Source organism: Apiospora aurea (assembly GCF_038362705.1).
Source record: "Apiospora aurea strain CBS 24483 chromosome Unknown utg000001l_segment0_segment0, whole genome shotgun sequence".
Classification (NCBI taxonomy): domain Eukaryota; kingdom Fungi; phylum Ascomycota; class Sordariomycetes; order Amphisphaeriales; family Apiosporaceae; genus Apiospora; species Apiospora aurea.
The window spans coordinates 5,188,773-5,207,236 of NW_027117388.1; the positions used below are offsets into that span (position 1 = coordinate 5,188,773).

The window sequence follows — 18,464 nt, forward strand, 5'->3', positions numbered from 1 at the left end:
GCTGAGCGTATATGCGAAACAGCCGGTGCGTTAATGCGTAATTTAAGCTAGCCTAGAAAAGGGCCCATTTGGCTAAAAAGGTCTCTTCGGCAGGGGTGAATAACTGTAGAGCCTTATATTTCTCTTTTTTACTAGGGTTCTCCTTAATTCGGTTGCGAAGGGTACCCCTGTTGACGTTGTGGTCTTTGGCCGCACGGTTGATACTTCCGCCGGCCAGCACGGCCTGGACCACCTGCGTAATGCGTGCTTCTTTGGTTATGTTGGTGGTGGTAAAAAGAGGAAAAAAGAGGAAGAGATTGATCTACTTCAATTAGGAGACGAGTGAGATTTGACCCCTTTATATACTGTTGTTGTTGCTCAGGGGCTCTAGAATCATCTGAAATCAGGAGGGGTCAGTGAGGGGGGGGTCAGCCAGAGGGGGTTGCATCTTACCCCAAAGCGAGGGAAATCCTCAACTCTTCTCGGGAGCCTTCTGGCGGGGCGAGAATACGTTGACCAAGGTCCACCTCTTGACTCGGATCGATGCCTAAGCGGGCAAACGACGCGGCCGTATAGCTCCTGAACACCGTGGTCGCAATGGCTAGAGCGACAGCACTACCCATCATGCGGAATTGGTTTCCCGTCCCCATACCAACAGCTGTTGGTAGTGAGCCACAGTAGCAGGGACATGTATATGGAAATAGAAAACACTCACCTCTGTCGCGAGCTCCTGTTGTGAATGGTATCATAAGGTATAGCACTGAGTAGCTTATACCACAACCAAACCCGGCTACAACCTGGTAGCCATAAGTCCCTGGTATCACTGTTGATGATGTCGGAAGTGTCGTGATTAATGCCAGACCGACAATCTGTAAAGCTGATCCTGTCAGCACAACATATACAGCCGGGATTCTCATCCGGCTGGCGCCCTTCGCTCCGACGCTGGAACCTATGGTAATGCCACCAGCAAAGGGAATCACCCTAACACCGGCGTCAAACCCCGAGAGACCGTTGACTAGCTGAAACCGTTCGGTGAGCTGAAATATGGTTACCGTGATAGGCGCCCCCTAACAAGAAAAAGCCCCTAAGTGGCCAGGGTAAGAGACTGGTTGAATTTATGGATAGACTTTGAAACTCACAAAAGCATCCCGACGAAGACCCGGTTGGTGAGAAACTCCCAGGGGAGTACCGACTCTCGAACCCCCTTTGCCAGTGAAACGTGGCGCTCCCAGGCCACTAGTACTCCCCAGAGTAGAGGCGACAACACCAACAAGACGATGATAAGAGCGGAATTCCAGCCATAACGAGTTCCCGCTTGCTCGAAGGCCGCGGTCAAAGAGAGGCTCGCCATGAGAAGCAAAATCGACCCTGGTATGTCCACCCTCTCCAGGCTGCCTTTGACTCCAGTTCTGTGCTTGGAGTCTGTATTTCGTTTGTGGTGGCTCGGGAATCCTGCAGGGATTCCGAGGTATGCCACTATAAAAGTGACAAACCCGATCGGTACGCTGGAGTTTCTGATCAGACACGACTGGGAAAGTGCAAGGGTGTGAGAGAGAATATCATACTTGATCAAGAATATCCATCTCCAGGTGGTATGGGCACTGATGGCACCGCCGATAAGCGGCCCAGTGACGCTTGCGATTGCGATAGCAATTCCCGTGTAGGCAACGAATTCCCCATACTTATGGGGAGGGACCAGCTCTATGAGCAATATGGTGCTTAGTGCGAAGCAGCCGCCACCACCGAGCCCCTGAAACGCCCGAAGAACGATACTAGGCAAAGCAAATTAGAACCAAATAAGAATAAGGGCCAGGTATGGCTGAAGGTTGATCTCTTACACCTGCGCAGTGGAGTCGGCAGCCCCGCATCCGCCTGAGAATAGGATGAAAAGAGCCAAGCATACGAGAGTGACTTCCTTGCGGCCATACATGTCACTGAGCTTGGAAGCGACCACGATGGATGCTACGCAAAAAGTCAACATTGACATGGACAAAAACAGCCGGGAAGCCGACAGGAACTGACCGACATAGCCTAGAATATAGCTCGACAGGATCCAGCTAACGATATCAAAGCCGCCGAGCTCGTTGGTAATGGCCACCAGTGCCGTGGTTACGACGGTGGCCTCCATGTTTACGAGAAAAAGCAGCACCGTGATTCTGCGGGAAGAGGAAAAAGATTATGGTCAGTAGCCAGAACCAGGACACGCTTTGCTTGGCTATCCGTACACGATTGAGACAGCCCAGAAGCGTTTCCCCTGCAGATACTCCTGGGAGCCGTCGTTGCTCGAGGAGCCCGGGGTGGCATTGGGGCCCGGAGCGTCTTGGGAACTGCCAAGGACTGTGGCCGAGGCGTGTTTGGCTTCGTTATTTGCCAAGGAGTCGGGTAGCAGCTGGCCACCAGAGGGAGAGGTCTTCTTCTTGATCTCCATTGCTGCTGTGCCGTACAATAGGTAAAATGGAGTGGTCAGGAAGTTGGTGTTTGAGGTTGCTGTTGTTTGTTGACACGAAAACGGCCAAGTCCAGACGACATGTACACACATAAAGTACGTACCTCCTGGGTAATGTGCTTGCTCACAATTATGTGTGACGCGGAAGCAATACGTCCCGGGTTGGCATAAATCCAACCAGAAAATGCAATGCATCTCGCCCGGTTGGTGGTTGTTCAATCATTTAATCTTGGAGTGATCCTATTTTTAGTGCCAATGCAAGTTCGGGGCTGCCTGCCTGCTAATGGAACGTACCTAAAATATACACTGCAGGTCCAGAGGGTCGCCAACAGACCACCTCAGGCATTTATTTGGTTGTTGTACCACCCACCGTCAACAGGCACATCAACGCAAACTCCGTGCTGACCGTAGGCTATGCCATGGCACGGCGCCATCGTGGGATCCTTTGCCAACTCTGGCGCCATCGCTCATGCTTGCTTATATATACATGCCTAGATACATATCGAGGCAGGAAGCAAGAGCGCTTTTCGGTAAAGCGGGCGCCAGGTTTCCCGTTTGATGGCCTATTTTCCCCAAGATTCTCCTTCCTTCTCTTGGCCCAACGCACGCGTCATCCGACTCGACATGTCACTCCCACCAGAAGTGCTGGCGCAAATACTCGCTGGCCCGGCTCAGAAGTCTCCTGACGGTGTTTACCAATTGGACAACCCGCCTAACCACAATGCAAGCGGCCTTGTGGCTATTGGTTTCTTCGTAGCCATCGCAACGACGGCGGTATTGCTTCGAGCCTATTCCCGCCTGCTTTGCTCCAGGAAAATCAGGATAGAAGACGGTGTGGCGCCACTATCAGAATCATACTCACCCTCGTGACATGGAACGCTAACGGGCCTTCGCTATATGCAGGTTTGGGGCTTCTTACATACGTACGGGTCTCCTGCTACTACGTCCGGTCATCATGACGGTGAGAAATTAGAGCTGAGATTTCCACAGAGGAACTTCCTTGGTGCTTTTGTCTGCTTAGTCCTTCTGGCAGAGTCCCCCGGCCTCTGGGTGCACCTGTGGGACGTGCGAGTCCGGGACGTCGAGCCACATATCAAGGTATGGATCGATTACGGTGGCGATAACATGACCAAGAAATATCTTGGCATCGCTAACCGCAGACAGAAAACATTCGCTTTCGTCACTTTCTACGGACTCACCATGATCTTTGGCAAGGCTGCTGTACTGGTTGAATGGGTACACATCTTTGTCCCGTCTGGACGTAACCTATTCTTCTGGATCAGCTATGCCGTCATCTCCATGAACGGGATGCTCTATGTGGCTGCCATCATTGCGACATGGTATATCTGCATCCCCCAAAGCAAGGCCTGGCGCGATTGGGAGCCGGGTCACTGCTTCGAACGAAAGAAGATGGACGAGACTGTCATCGTCTTCAACCTCTGCTTTGACTTGACCATCCTACTTCTTCCTCAAGGGGTTATCTGGAAGCTCAACACGACGCAGAGGCACAAACTCGGTGTTGCTCTCGTATTTTCCGTGGGTCTGCTGTAAGTCTCTGTAAACAGCAACCGGTCGTGATTGCACCCTTGTCTGTTTTCATATACATCGTACCCTTGCTGACTCATTCTCCTATTTGCAATAAAGGGCTTGCGTTTGTGCAGCCGGCCGTGTCCACGCTACCTTCAACCAGAACTACGACGACGACGCGACCTACCACTCTGTTGTGGTGGAGCTCTGGAGTCTTGCTGAAGGGACATGCGTGCTGATGATCTTCTGTCTAACCTCTGTACCCAAGATTTTCAGAGCCGAGAATCACCTAATCACGAAGATCGCCCACTCGGTACGATCGTGGACCCGGATGCCGTGGGGCTCCCGCGAAGGCTCTCGGCGCAGCTCGCCCCGGGAAAGTCAGAAGTCTGGTGAAGCGGCATATCGCCGTATGAGGGAGGAGATACCCTTGGCGGACCTCGAAGCAGCCAAGGTCAAGCCCAATGGGGAACCCAGAGGCATCATCAAAACCAACGAGTTCTCCACTCAAGAAGCACACAACACGGACAGTTCCGCGCTGTTCCAAGACCAGCATCCCTGGATCACCACCACACAGTCGCAATAGGCAAAATGGCACGAGGCATGACATGGCTTGACTACATGAGAGATAGGCTCAGAATATCATTTATCACGATTGACACAACCTTGCGAGATGATACTGGTAAATACTAAAAGAGGCCGTTGTGCTCTGTGCCCTGGATTCGGTAGTCGCCATGCTGGTTAAATCAGGTTGCCCCTCACATGGCATGAATTTCGTAGCATATTGTCCACGTCCTTCATTCTCACAACAGTCAATCGATGGATGCGTGGGAGGGTGGAGAAAGAAGGGTGGCGTTGGGGGCCACGCATATATGCTTACATATTTGACGAATGGTGAGTTGACTGGTTGTCAATGCGTGCTACATGAAGTACTTACATACTTGCATGTACTTTCCTTGTCCCTCCCCTCCCTCCCTCCATCGATATCGTGTATGCCGTGTCACCATCAGACACCCCGGCCGGGCCGCTGAGCGGGGTAGCCTTTCATCCCTTGCCTTACCTCTTTTTCCATCTGATTCGATGTTTATGCCGAGAAATCCGATGCCCTTCCCCTAGAACGAGCTTGAGATCGCTAGGTAGCAGCCTGCCACATTGCCGGTATCTGCTAGGAAACAAAAAACGGTTTGCAAACTCGGTCTACTAGTATTTTCTGTTCGGGTTGAGGCATCTTTCTATTTGCCCAGCCAGATCCGTGCCGCAAAATTATCAGCACGCCAGCATGAGCCTGGGTAACATCATCTCAACGTTTGTAGCTTATGCTACTTATGCTTTAATACCCTATGTAGGAGTTCCAGGACGTCAACGGCTCCAGGAGAGCTTCACTGATCATTTGTGAAAACAGATCATTCTTGCCATCGCGTATCGCGTCACTCTTCATCCACTAGCAAAGTACCCCGGGCCATTTCTAGCCAAGTTGACAGATGGATACGCTGGCCTCCAAGCGCTCGCGAGGCGAACGCATACAAACATATGGCTGAATCATGCCAAATACGGTCAGTGCTTGCAGAAAGGCGACTCCTGCACAAGAGACAAGATGCTAAAGCGAGCCCAAAAAAGGTTCCGTGATACGATACAACCCGGACAGGCTTCTTTTCAACTCTGTTACTGCTTTTCAAGGTGATATCGGTCATTCCTTTCGACAACTTTTATCACGTGCCTGACCCTCCAGCAGACATTTACCAAAACCCAAGGGTAACGAAGTCACATCTTTACGTGGCTTCGCGTCTGCGAGGCAACCCAAGTATCTTCAGCACCTTTGACCGGGAACTGCATCGCCAGAAGCGGCAGATTATGGGCCAGTCCATAAACGATTGATCTATGAGGATATTCGAACCCACCATGTCCCAGCAGATTGACGTGTTTCTGCGATTGCTCCGACAGGGCAGCCACTCATCCGAGCCTCAGAACATGACGGACCGATGTCAACGGCTCGGCTTCGACACGGTTGGTCACTTGGCGTTCGGGTGTGACTTGAAGCTTCAGACAGATGAGGCCAACCGCGTAATGATCCGAATGTTGACCATGGCGAAAATGCGCGTCGCCACCTTCATGCACTTCCCGGCTTTGCAGTCGCTGGACTTCATCCTTACGTCTTTGCCTTCGAAGGATGGCAAGGAATTTCGACGCATCATCAGGGAGGTTGTCAACACGCGCGTCGCGGAGGGGGATAGAGGCCAACACGGTCTCTACGCCGTCATGGGGGAGCACACCAAGCCGGGGGGCATATATGACGGCATCCTTTGGCCCGAGGCGATATCCTTCATGACGGCGGGCGGGACGCCGCCAGCGACGACCCTCAGCGCCCTCTTCTTCTACTTATCACGGTATCCGGAGTGCTACGAGAAGCTGGCGAACGAAATCCGGAGCCAGTTCTCCTCGGCCCAGGAGATACAAGGCGGCCCCGCGCTCGCCGGCTGCAAGTACCTGCGTGCCTGCATCGACGAGTCGTTGCGCATGGCGCCACCATCCCTGACAACGCCATGGCGGGAGCAGGCAGCCGACGATCCGGAGCGTGGCACGGCGCCGCTTGTCATCGACGGGCACGTCGTCCCGCCAGGCACGCAGTTCGGCGTCAATCTCTACGCGCTCCACCACAACGAGGAGTACTTCCCGGACGCCTTCACTTTCAAGCCTGAGCGGTGGCTCGAGTCAGACGACCCGGGCGACAAGCAGCATCGAGCATTCGCGCCTTTTCTCGTGGGGCCGCGGTCCTGCGCCGGGCGGGCGATGGCGTACCTGGAGGTGAGCCTGACGATGGCCAAGACGCTGTGGTACTTCGACTTCGACCGGGCACCAGGTGCCCTAGGCGAAGTTGGGCAAGGCACCAAGAGGGTGGAGAAAGGATTCGCGAACGTCAACGAGTTTCAGATTCTGGACATGTTCAACGCGAACCACGACGGGCCGTATCTGGTCTTCCGCCCACGCGGGCATCATTGTGCTGAGCTGGCATGACCAGTGCCAACTCATTTCGTAGCAAGACCCAAAATGGAGGTAGGGAGTGAGGAAAACTAGGTGGTCGCGATGAAGGTCGCAATGCAGGCTGCGACGTAAACCAAGGTCAGGTAGGTATCAATGAAAGCTGGTTGATTGAACGATGAGTTGGAGGCGGGTGTTTGCCTAGGTAGTTGGTTATTATGACATAATTGGGTCCATAATTGCATGTGACGTAGCTTTTGGATTGTCACGGTCACGTAATTCTGCAAACCTCGAACCTCGAGCCAGCAATTTCCCAGCACAGCACGACAGACGCCCAGAATGGATCCATTAGCCGTGCTACCCCCCGAGGTCGTCGTCCGAATCGTGCACTTTCTCGACCTCCCCGGAGCCGGTCGCCTGACCCAGGCCTCGCGAGCATGGCACCAGTTCATCCAGCACGCCCACCGCGAGGCCATCTACGCCTCCCCGACTAAAGTGGACCGCCCCGACGGCTGCCGCGACCTGGCCTTCCTCCGGGAGAAGCGGTCTCTGACCGGCTACTTCCAGGGCGTCGAGTCCTGGCGGGAGCTCTGCAAGCGCCAGGCCAAGGTGCGGCGGAACTGGCAGTCGGACCAGCCCGCCGTCCGGGGCCGCACCTACAAGATCGGCGGCGACCCCGTCTGGCGCTTCCGCATGGACTTCAAGCGCCGCTTCATCGTGTCGACCTCGGAGGGCGGGGGCCTCCACGTCACCGACATGGACAACGGCGAGCTGCTCTGGCAGCTGTCCCGGAGGGACGTCCGGCCCTTCGCCCACCTCGAGTACGACATGGAAAGGGGCGTCGCGGCCTGGGACCGCTTCGGCAACTCCATCGAGGTCTGGCAGGCCAACGACGAGGACGAGGGGAGCCGCGGCGTCTTCTCCCGCGTCGCCGTGCTGCACCACGAGTGCGAGACGCGGGGGGTACCAGCTATCGTACGACACGCTGTGCGTCGTCTCGTCCGACGGCGAAGGGTTCGTTTACGACCTGAGGCCGGGCAAGGGTGAGGGCGACAACCACAAGCTGTCGCCGTGGCTGCGGACGCACATCGACATCGAGCGCGGCGCCGTCGGCCACCTCGACCAGGGCGAGGGCGCCGTCATGTACTCCATGGCCCGCAAGGGCTACCACTTCCATGACAAGGCGACCGGGGAGGCGCTCGGCCGCCTGCAGCCGGCGGCGTGCACCAACGTCTTCCACATCAAGCAGCCCCACTACACCGACGACGAGGACGACGCAGAGAGCTTCGTGCTCGAGAGCGTCGCGGTGCTCGAGAGGCGGGCGCGCGGGTCCAACCGCGTCATACCCCTGCCCAGCGGCGGAAGCCATTTCGTCCCCCTGAGGCCCGAGAAGGGCCGGCACCCCAACCACGGCGAGCTGCACGTGTCCGAGATCCCGCTGGAGCAGGACGAGTGGGGCGCCGGCATGCTCTCGGGGAGCTTCATGGTCGGCGTCTCGCGAGCCGGCCGCATCTTCCTGTGCTCGGACTGGCCGGCGCTGCTCGCGGATCCGGAGTCGGCGGCGGCCTCGAACTGCACCGCCATCATCGAGACCGTCTCCGAAGGCGATAGCGACCGGTTCGATATGGGCGGGTGGCTTTCGATCCGGAACGGCCGGATCCTGTTCGAGGTCGATGGCCGCATCTACATCTTGACGGTGCCGACAGAGCCGGGGGCCCATCTGCCATCTTTCCTGTCGGAATCGTCAAGCGGGTTTGCTGTCGCCTCGAGTCCCGGGCTGGGGCTGAGCCGGCCCGTTTCGTTCATGGCCGTCTGGGATGACTGCATCTCTTTCACGTATTGTACCATCGGCTGGGCCGTCGAATTAGACCGCCTGATTCCCATGCCTGTCAAGGCCGTCAGGGTCCTCAGCTGGTCGCCGTGCTTGGATGGCCAAAAGGACATATTGTGCGATTCCGAAGAAGAAAGCGACAGCAGAGAAGAATGATCAGCAGCTCGGCAATGGTCTATTGCTCATAGGCTGATTCCAATCATCATATGGGCTCTGGTCCGGCACGAACATGTCGTTACTCTTCATTGTAAAGGGGGATCTCTTTGACTGCCCATAATGAAGAAACAACTATCCAAACTCACTGCCGGGAAAGTAGGTCATTATGCACTCATGAATCAGCAAAAGCAAAAGACGATTGCGGTAAATACAAAAAGGTCGAGGTATTTGTTCTGGATAGATCTAGAGTCTGTATCACTTAACTCTAGTATAAGGTGATTCGCCAATGCCACCACGGAGCCTTTTGTGTCCAAGAATTGAAAGATGGACGCATTGCTCGGTGAGAAAGGTTGAGGGATTTGTGTACCTTGCCAAGGACTGTATAGGAGTAATTAAAGGTACTGCTGATTTGGTTTGGTCCGTGCAAGGATCATCAAGACAACTGTTGAGTGTGCGAGGAAGGGAAAGCAGGAAAGACACGTACGAGTAAGAATACACCGTAAATCAATAAAGACATCGATCTATATTCATCCACTAGACAAATGAAAAAGAGGTAAAAGGAATAATCTAGAGTACTAAAGCAACAAAAACCGCTCGTCAACTTGACCTAAACCCTGATCCTCCTCATCCGTATATCTAATACAACCACCACTTCTATTATAATCGTCGATGTGACTGCTCCCACCTCTATCGTATCCTCCCGCCCCTTAGATACCCGAATCATCTTGAGAAACGCCAATGGCGCTGTTGTAGGATGCCCAAGCATTGCAGTTGTTGTTCAAGGCGTCCACATCGGTGACACTGGGGATCTCGCTCTGACGCTCGAGGTACTGCAGCGCAAACCCCTGCTCAGCGTGCCAGCCAATGTGGCAGTGCATCAGCCAGGCGCCCGGGTTATCCGTCTGGAAGGCCAGAACGAGGTAGCCCGAGGCCGGGAGCATGGCCGTATCGCGGCGGACCGGGTTGTTGAGGCTGTACCGGACGGTGTCGTTATAGGCACCCGTGCCCTGCGCCAACACGGAGAAGTCATGGCCGTGCAAGTGGATCGGATGCGCGACGGGGAAGTTGGTCTCGATGACGGTGTAGGCCCACTCGTCAGCCTTCTCGAGCTGGAAGACAGCCTCGGCCGAACCGAAGTTGGTCATCTGGTTATGGACCTGGAGAATCGTCGGGTTGGCCCAGTCCAGCTTGAGGGTCGTGCTGTTCAGGTACCACCGCCACAGCTTCTGGTCGTTCTTGCTGATGGACACATTGTGCAGGTTATTGTAGAGGCTGCTTCCCACCTTCTTGCTCAGGTGCGGCACCAGGTTCGAGGCCGGCTCGTCTAGGCAGCTTTCAGTGAAGGTGTAACCCGTAGTGGTGGGAACCGCCGTTGACGAGCCGTAGCGTACGATGCCTCTTATGTTGTCGGCGTTGCTGTTCTTGCTGCAAGGGGTCTGCGGCGTCGCCCGCAACCAGAAGTTCTGCGCCACGGACGACTGATCTGCCTGGACAATAATGTCGTATCGTTGTCCTGCAAGTCTTGTGTCAGAATGGGGGACATGGGACAAGAAGGAAACGTGGGAGGTCTTACCCATGGCAATGGTCAAGCCGGTGGTGTTGTAGGGCTTAATAGGTACGAGATCGTTGGCAATCACCAGCAACTTGTGGTTGTCGATGGAGAACTTGAAATGCGTGTCGATAGCCGCATTGATCAGGCGCATTCTATACGACTTGCCGGCTTCGAACTTGGTGGTAAACCTCTTACCAGTGGTGCCTGAAGCCCCATCCTGCCCGAACGTGTTGGTGCCGTTGATGAGGGCATTGTCCAGCGTCGGCTGAGAGCCGGTCTGCGAGGCTTGCCACATGGAGCTGGCAGTCTCCTTGTTCCAGTCGAGCAATGCGATGGTGCCGAGGTCCTCGTCGTAGTTTGCCGTAGCCGGGCCGTTGATCACGATACCGCCAAAGGCGCCCTCAAAGGCTTGCAGTCCAAAGTGCGAATGGTACCACGACGTTCCGTACTGCACTGCCTTCCAGGTGTAGGTGACGGATGAGCCGGGCGGCGTTGGGCACTGCGTTATGGAGACGACACCGTCGTGAGAATTTGTGTAGTTCTGTCGAATACCGTGGAAGTGAATACTTGTACCATTCGTAGACTGGGCAAGCTTGTTGGTCAAGTGGACTACCACGGTGTCACCTAGAATGATGGTTTAGATAAGTTCGTCGTTTTGTTCTGTCTGCACCTTTGACTCACCCCAGTCGGCGAAGAGCGTCGGGCCGGGAATGGTTCCGTTGATAGCCTGGGTGTATCGCGGGCGACCGTCAGGTGAAAGCTGGGGGTCTGTCAACTCTAGCCAGTATTCTCGAGTCACGCCGGTGTCGGGCGCGGTCATCGTATAGTCTGTATCGATGTTGAAGTCACACCATTGCGAGCGGGTGCTAGCAGTGTTCCCCTTGCAGGCGGCCCGAGTAGAAAGCCGGTTATTCTCGACTTGGGGCGCCGAGATTGACGGCGTAATTAACGCCAAGACTGGTAAGAGAAACGAAGCGAATGAATGCATCTTGAAATGTCGGGTAGAGTCGATGCGAAAAATGTCGAAGATGTTGTGATGTGGAGGCGAATAACAAAGAGCATTCGTGGTGGTTATGGAGATCTAGATATAGAGAGATTGCCAACGTAATAAGTATGGCGACTTGGGGATTGTGCCATTCCCCTTTCCAGTGCCAGTCCCTCGCACGGAGGCGAATAAGATGGTTTCCGCCCATCAACCACCCTTGCCTTCTGCTTCAAGGTTGTGGCATCGGCGACTCGGCCTCGCTACCTGTAATTTGTCAACACGTCTCCCAGGGTGGCAATCCTGGGGTGCTATCACACTGCGGTTAGAAGAGATAGTTCCCCGAAGTGTCACGCCGGCACTGAAGCACATGCGAATCCCGCGATAGAGTACATCCCTGTGTTCAGGGATTGGTGATACCAGTGGATGCGGCTCTATCGGCGTGCTGGCAACCAGCCATTCAACGAATGCGAGGTAAAGGAAAAAAGGATGAGAGGACAGCAGGACGCCACCATGGTCTTGGGCTTGCTAGATCCCGGAGCCCGCCACAGGTAGGCAGGTTATGGATATCGTGGGATAATCCATTTTTGAGCTTCATCCCGAGGGCATGTCCCGGTGGATTCGAAAAGAGAGATGGAAGAGCCGTTGGACTGCAGAGACTGAAAATAGCAGAGGATTCGCGGCCCAGGGTAGCGCAGTCACCGAGAAGGCTAAATTGAGTTCGTTGGATGCAACTTTAAGCCCAGCGCATGTCTGGCTTCTATCAAAGTAAAGGGGCGGAGGATTTTGCCATGTGACCAGCCCTCAGGATTGAAGCCAAAAATGTTTATTTCGACTGACAGCGCAACGCACACTTCAATCCGGACCGGACAGAATTTCGATACCTCTACCATACCTCAGTCTTCTGTCGGCCACTTTCGTCACATGCCCCCCCAGGCTGCCTTGCCCTAGAGACATGTCGGCCACCTTACCCTGCCGGTCATCTCGAGTGGTGATGCTGTTGACGAACTTGATCGATCGAGGGTTCGTTGGTCGCCCTCTATTGTGTTTATACGCACATAATCGACTTAGTAAGGACACCCGCCCCCCTCGATCTGCATAAATATGATCTTGTAATGCATGATTGAAATCAGGGCCCACGGCCCCTGGCTGCCTGATGAACCGACAGGTGGAGAAATCGAGTGGCGACGGCTTCTTTGGCACCGTTGCCGCGAGCGAGTCTTAATAGTCCAGTTCATCGGAAGACGCGGCACTTGTAAGATGTGTTCTAGCATGTACAGATCGTACCCACACTGCAGAGTAGACCATATCGAACATCTTGGCGGCAAACTATGGCGAGTTTCAATGACGACCAGCTTGTCAACCCACCTTCGAGCCGCTCCGGGATGCTACTTTCAGGGGATCTGTCTCTTGAATGCAGGGAGCCGTGAGTATGTTCCACCTGCTCGAGGCTCTCTTCCTTCCACTGAAATATCTTGGCTGCAACGGGGTCTGATGTCGCCCTCAAAAGTCTTCCTTACGTGGGCAATGAATGTGCCGCTGACTGATGATAGCTCGATGGCACCAGGGCATTTGAATACCAACGCAGCTGATGAATGCCTTTCCAGTGCCAATTTGCAGCGCCGGAGGCAGGCGCGTTCTCCGGAGGCGGTGGAGGTGGATATTTCGGGGTTGTTCGGCCTCTCAAATCGGCGGCTTCGGAGGAGTTGCATGACTCGTGTGAACATCCGTACTTCTGACGTTTTCTGATTGTGCTCCGCGCTTCTAAAGAACCCGAGCCTAACGCATATGAATTGCGTAGAGGCTCATTGGTTACTTTCGACATAGCTTGGACACCAAACCACAGTCCCCCACCCCCACCCCGCCTTTCCCTGGGGTATGTCATGCCATCAGATGTATCCATCAAGGGTGCTGTCACCCCACGCGCTAACCCCGCGCGAGCCCTCCCATATGTTTTGTGTTGGGGTATGTGGTGTGTTACCCGACAGTATCTTCCCGTAGACTAGCACACAAATAAATGCAACATCTTAAGGGAGGTGTGCCCAAGACCTGTCAAACTCATTGATTGCTAGATATCATTGAGCCATGGATTCTCACAGCAAGCCTTCGTCATCAGCGGCTGATCCCAAGTCGGATCCCCAGTACATCCAATTCGACTGTTTGCCTCCCGGAGGCCCGTTGAATCGATGGTCACACTCAATTACCAGAGAACATGACTTCCCGGGAGCCCAGGTATTTGAGTCACTTGCCGTTTCCTCCTAGCTTCCGCTCGATCGCAGCCACAGGTGTTGTCAACAGAGAGACGACTGGCTGGGGTGCTGTAGCATTGGCTTACACTCCCCGGTTTCTAGAGTGCTGACTGCTGTATTTCACTTAGGCGATGCTCTACGGAGCCGGTGTGACCAACGAGGAGATGATGAAGAATGCCCCTCATGTAGGCGTGGCCACCATCTGGTGGGAAGGCAATCCCTGCAAGTAAGACTCTTGACGAGATGAGATTTGCATAATTACCTCCGAGTTCGACGAGACTAATCACGGCACTCTTCTTTTAGCACCCATCGTACGTATTGGAAAGCCTTGTGACAGCTTGAAGCATTGTGATTTGTCTGACTGAATCTGCCCTCTTAGTCTTGGAGTTCGGCAAGATCGTCAAGAAGTCGCTCGAGAACCGGAACATGCTGGCATGGCAGTACAACGCCGTCGGTGTATCCGATGCCATCACAATGGGCGGGGAAGGTACGTTGGCCCGAGTCTCTGGTCAAACAACTCAAGTAAACAGGCTGTTGATAGATGGCTGACTTTGGCAGGCATGAGGTATTCACTGCAGTCGCGAGACCTCATAGCGGACAGCCTCGAAACCGTGACGTGTGCTCAGCGCCATGACGCCAATATATCGATCCCGGGTTGTGACAAGAACATGCCTGGTGTTGTCAGTAAGTCCTGGGACCTACTTCTGCGCAGCCTTTGCTACCAATACTGAGACTGCCTATCGCAAAGTGGCTGCTGCCCGCCACAATAGGCCCTTCATCATGATATATGGGGGTACCATTCGCAAGGGGCACTCCAGTCTTCTCGAGAAGGAGATCAACGTATCGACCTGTTATGAGGCGACGGGTGCATATGCGTACGGACGCCTAGAAGCGAAGTCAAACCCAGGGACCGCAGGCCGAACCCCGAGCGACGTCATGGCTGATATCGAGCGACATGCGTGTCCTGGTGCTGGCGCATGCGGCGGAATGTACACAGCAAACACCATGGCGACGGCCATTGAAGCTATGGGGATGACACTGCCGGGATCGTCGTCCTACCCAGCGCTGTCACCTGAGAAGGCACGAGAATGCGAGCGCGCCGCCGAGGTGATCAAGACTACCATGGCAAAAGACATTCGTCCGCGTGACCTGATCACCAGGGAGTCGTTTGAGAACGCACTGGTAGTCACCATGATTCTCGGCGGGTCCACCAATGGCGTGTTGCATTTCCTGGCCATCGCAAACACAGCCGAGGTTCCGTTGACGCTGGACGATATCCAGAGAGTCAGTGACAAGACGCCATTCTTGGCAGATCTTGCACCGAGCGGGAAGTACTACATGGAGGATCTTTACAAGATCGGAGGTACCCCGTCTGTGCTGAAGATGCTCATTGCTGCCGGCCTTGTCAACGGAAACATCCCGACTGTCACGGGCCGGACCCTGGGCGAGAACGTAGTGGATTGGCCGAGTCTAGCCCCAGATGAGAAGATCATCAGGCCTCTGAACGATCCGATCAAGGCATCTGGGCACATCCGGATCCTCCGCGGCAATATGGCACCAGACGGGGCTGTGGCGAAGATCACGGGCAAAGAAGGACTAACGTTCACCGGGAAAGCGCGCGTCTTCAACAAAGAGCACAAACTCAACGAGGCCTTGTCTCATGGGCAGATCTCCCGTGATGAAAGCTTGGTGTTGATAGTGCGATACGAAGGACCCCGAGGCGGGCCTGGTATGCCGGAACAGTTGACGGCCTCGGCAGCCATCATGGGCGCCGGTCTCAAGAACCTGGCGCTGGTGACGGACGGCCGATATAGCGGTGCATCTCATGGTTTCATCGTGGGCCATGTGGCTCCAGAAGCGGCGCGCGGTGGCCCTATTGCCCTGGTCCAGGATGGAGATACCATTACAATTGATGCGATCAAGAACCGTATTGATATCGTGAACGTGAGTGAAGAGCAGCTGGCGGGGAGGAGAAGGGCGTGGAAGCCACCGGTTCCGCATGTTCGACGAGGGGCTCTGGCCAAGTATGCAAGGCTGGTTGGCGATGCCAGCCATGGGGCTGTTACGGATCAGTGGGAAGACGACGTCGCAGTTCCAAAGTAATGAATCGCGGACAAAGAACAGTAGCAGCGTTTACGTAGTGAGCGGAGGCCCGCTCATGGTCAATGACACGTTTCCCGATAGCCGATGAGGATTAGAAGAATCTTTGATTGCTTGATTGGAACATTGAATTTGTGTCGTCCAACAGTGAACCCGAGGTCATGTGGGGTGGAGATAACCTGCTGTTTGAGATGAAGACTAAAAGTCGTAGGAGGCGGTGATCAGACGGAGGTTAAACGTTGGCGCGATGGCTGTTATCATCGGATGAATCTGAAGCGTAGAGTCCTTTGCCGCGAGGATACGACAGTTTTGGTACGTCTCATGCCTGCGTATTCAAACGCCCGAGTTGCGTGCCGTTTAACTCCACCTGGCGCTCTTGTAAACGATTACGATTAGCCGCAGCCGTAGTAAAACGAGGGTCTCGACAGCTGGAGGCAGGCACATTCGGATCTGTATTCGATGACGGCTCCACCTCGCCAATGGATGACTGAAGTGGTACCGACTATTGTCATGGGCGGCGGGCACATTTCAGCTCACCAGGTATTAGATAGAGTGGCATTTGATTGGAGCCCATGATTGGGTACTCGGGTTCTCTCTTCGCAAAACAAATGACGCAAGTCTGGCAGTACTGCTTGGAATTTGCAAAAGTGTAATTCAACGATCTATAGATGGATAGATGCGTGTTACGGACCAAAATCTTCTCGGGGGTTGAAAGGTGATGGCCATGATAGACCCTGTGATCCCTGCAGCTTCTTCCCACTTCCTTGAACACGAGCTCCAACTTTTGTGCAAGAGAAGGCCTGCACGGGCACTACCGTCAAAGTCTGGGAGGGCCTACTGGGGCCTAGTCCCGATCCAGCGATAACCCCTAGTCCTTCTTGGTCCTCCTTGGTCCTTCTTGGCCCTTTTTTCTCCCCTTGTCTCCGCTGTTTACCTGATCTAGTCCCAAAGCATGGATCGTAAAGCATGCAAAGCCCGCCGAGTCCTGCCCGCTCCCTTTTCCCCATGGCAACCAGACTGCAGAATGGGTGAGCGGCCCTGATTCGATCTGGCCCGGATTCTGTCTCGTGCTGGGACTCTGCAGCTTGCTCCATCACCAGCCCAGTCAGCCCGCATGCCTGCCAACCACCTCCTCCACCATCAACACACTCTGACAATACTTGGCTGCTAGGTTGGTAGGCCTTTCGCTCGCTTGGCCATTTCAACCCTCTTCCTCTTATGTATGTATGCACAAACTGCCATACGTAAGTAGTTGATCCACGACCGACTTTCACATCCGTCACTCGCTTAGCCGCCCGGCACGACTACCACCACTACGTTCGCGTCTCACCACCTCCGAGCCGACGACACACAACCCGATAGAATTATTGCCGCGACTCATAGTCAACTGCATTCGTTCGTCCACCCCATTGCCCGGACCCCATCATTCGGCCGGAGGATCGCTGGATTCAAACGCCCGCCTCTTCGCACCTCGGAAGTAACGATGGGTGGCTTCGGGGACTTCACCACCCTCTGCGAGACGGCGCCGCTGCCGCTATGCGCCTCTGTAGGGCCCATCCGAGCCGTCTCGAGCGGCGTCGGCATCGAACCGGACTGCTACGCCCGCAACATTGAGCTGGCCAACACGCTCATCTTCGAGGGCGCATCGAGCTTCATGCACATCCTCTCCCTGGCCATGACCATCATCATGATCCTGCACATCCGCGGCAAGTTCACCGCCGTCGGCCGCAAGGAGATCCTCGCCTTCTTCTACTTCTACATGCTGCTCAGCTTCTTCTCCCTCATCGTCGACGCCGGCGTCGTGCCGCCCGGCTCCGACCCCTACCCCTACTTCGTCTCCATTCAGGCCGGCCTGACCTCGTCCCTCGTCACCTGCCTGCTGATCAACGGCTTTGTCGGCTTCCAGCTCTACGAGGACGGAACCCCTCTGTCCGTTTGGCTCTTGCGCCTCTGCTCCTTCGCCGCCTTCGCCATCTCCTTCCTCGTCTCCCTGGCGACCTTCAAGTCGTGGGCTGGCCTGGGCCCCATCAACACCGTCGGCCTCTTCACCGTCTTGTACCTGCTCAACGCCATCCAGCTGGTCGTCTACGTCGTGATGCAGGTCATGCTCGTCTCCCGCACCCTGCAGGACCGCTGGCCGCTCGGTGACATCGCCTTCGGCGTCTTCTTCTTCGTCGTTGGCCAGGTGCTCCTTTACGCGTTCAGCTCCACCATCTGCAACGCGACCTCCCACTATCTGGATGGTCTATTCTTCGCTACAATCTGTAACTTGCTAGCCGTTATGATGGTCTACAAGGTATGTAACCCATTCTCCTCGGCGGCTGCCGTCGTGTCCTCTGTGTATATACTGATATGGCTTTCGTTTAGTACTGGGATTCCATCACGAAGGAAGATCTGGAGTTCTCCGTGGGAATGCGAATGAACAACTGGGAGGTCAAGGATCTCCTCCCTGAGGAAGATCACCGAACAACTGTCTACATGGACGACCCAAGCCCGTACGCGCAATCTAGCGCCTACGACCGTGGATACTCGCCTTCGAATGGCAACCGGATGTCGCGATACTAGGCGACTGACGCGGTCGAAGATGCTGGCGGCATCAGGAGACATTCTATTGATATATATAGAGTAGTGTATGGATTTATGAGGCGGAATATTTCGGAAAAGGG

General features: G+C 54.9%; 8 protein-coding genes across 8 annotated transcripts; 6 read left to right on the forward strand and 2 right to left on the reverse strand.

The window, feature by feature from the left end:
* Positions 1-491: 491 nt before the first annotated feature.
* On the reverse strand, positions 492-2,407 carry PG986_001582 (uncharacterized protein; the record flags this gene model as incomplete). The annotated part of the gene is made up of 6 exons (XM_066837804.1): positions 492-637; positions 695-1,046; positions 1,133-1,751; positions 1,818-1,941; positions 2,002-2,135; positions 2,205-2,407. Coding segments are annotated over 6 exons (1,578 nt in total), but the record flags the coding sequence as incomplete, so codon positions are not given.
* A 642-nt stretch (positions 2,408-3,049) lies between these two features.
* On the forward strand, positions 3,050-4,538 carry PG986_001583 (uncharacterized protein; the record flags this gene model as incomplete). Its single annotated transcript, XM_066837805.1, has 3 exons — positions 3,050-3,259; positions 3,416-3,972; positions 4,070-4,538. 3 exons carry the CDS (start codon positions 3,050-3,052, stop codon positions 4,536-4,538), a joined length of 1,236 nt encoding a protein of 411 aa, XP_066706698.1.
* Positions 4,539-5,231: 693 nt separating this feature from the next.
* On the forward strand, positions 5,232-5,827 carry PG986_001584 (cytochrome P450 4A5; the record flags this gene model as incomplete). Its single annotated transcript, XM_066837806.1, has 3 exons — positions 5,232-5,294; positions 5,355-5,574; positions 5,598-5,827. The coding sequence occupies 3 exons, from the start codon at positions 5,232-5,234 to the stop codon at positions 5,825-5,827; spliced, it is 513 nt and encodes a 170-aa protein (XP_066706699.1).
* Positions 5,828-5,851: 24 nt separating this feature from the next.
* Positions 5,852-6,964, forward strand: PG986_001585 (cytochrome p450 domain-containing protein; the record flags this gene model as incomplete). Its single annotated transcript, XM_066837807.1, has 1 exon — positions 5,852-6,964. One exon carries the CDS (start codon positions 5,852-5,854, stop codon positions 6,962-6,964), a length of 1,113 nt encoding a protein of 370 aa, XP_066706700.1.
* Positions 6,965-7,267: 303 nt separating this feature from the next.
* Positions 7,268-8,915, forward strand: PG986_001586 (uncharacterized protein; the record flags this gene model as incomplete). The annotated part of the gene is made up of 2 exons (XM_066837808.1): positions 7,268-7,915; positions 7,971-8,915. 2 exons carry the CDS (start codon positions 7,268-7,270, stop codon positions 8,913-8,915), a joined length of 1,593 nt encoding a protein of 530 aa, XP_066706701.1.
* Positions 8,916-9,622: 707 nt separating this feature from the next.
* PG986_001587 (uncharacterized protein) lies at positions 9,623-11,287 on the reverse strand (the record flags this gene model as incomplete). Its single annotated transcript, XM_066837809.1, has 3 exons — positions 9,623-10,428; positions 10,489-11,091; positions 11,149-11,287. The coding sequence occupies 3 exons, from the start codon at positions 11,285-11,287 to the stop codon at positions 9,623-9,625; spliced, it is 1,548 nt and encodes a 515-aa protein (XP_066706702.1).
* Positions 11,288-13,534: 2,247 nt separating this feature from the next.
* Positions 13,535-15,801, forward strand: PG986_001588 (uncharacterized protein; the record flags this gene model as incomplete). Its single annotated transcript, XM_066837810.1, has 6 exons — positions 13,535-13,681; positions 13,827-13,924; positions 14,002-14,009; positions 14,078-14,185; positions 14,257-14,382; positions 14,447-15,801. 6 exons carry the CDS (start codon positions 13,535-13,537, stop codon positions 15,799-15,801), a joined length of 1,842 nt encoding a protein of 613 aa, XP_066706703.1.
* A 1,480-nt stretch (positions 15,802-17,281) lies between these two features.
* PG986_001589 (chitin synthase export chaperone) lies at positions 17,282-18,363 on the forward strand (the record flags this gene model as incomplete). The annotated part of the gene is made up of 2 exons (XM_066837811.1): positions 17,282-18,094; positions 18,166-18,363. The coding sequence occupies 2 exons, from the start codon at positions 17,282-17,284 to the stop codon at positions 18,361-18,363; spliced, it is 1,011 nt and encodes a 336-aa protein (XP_066706704.1).
* Positions 18,364-18,464: the final 101 nt, after the last annotated feature.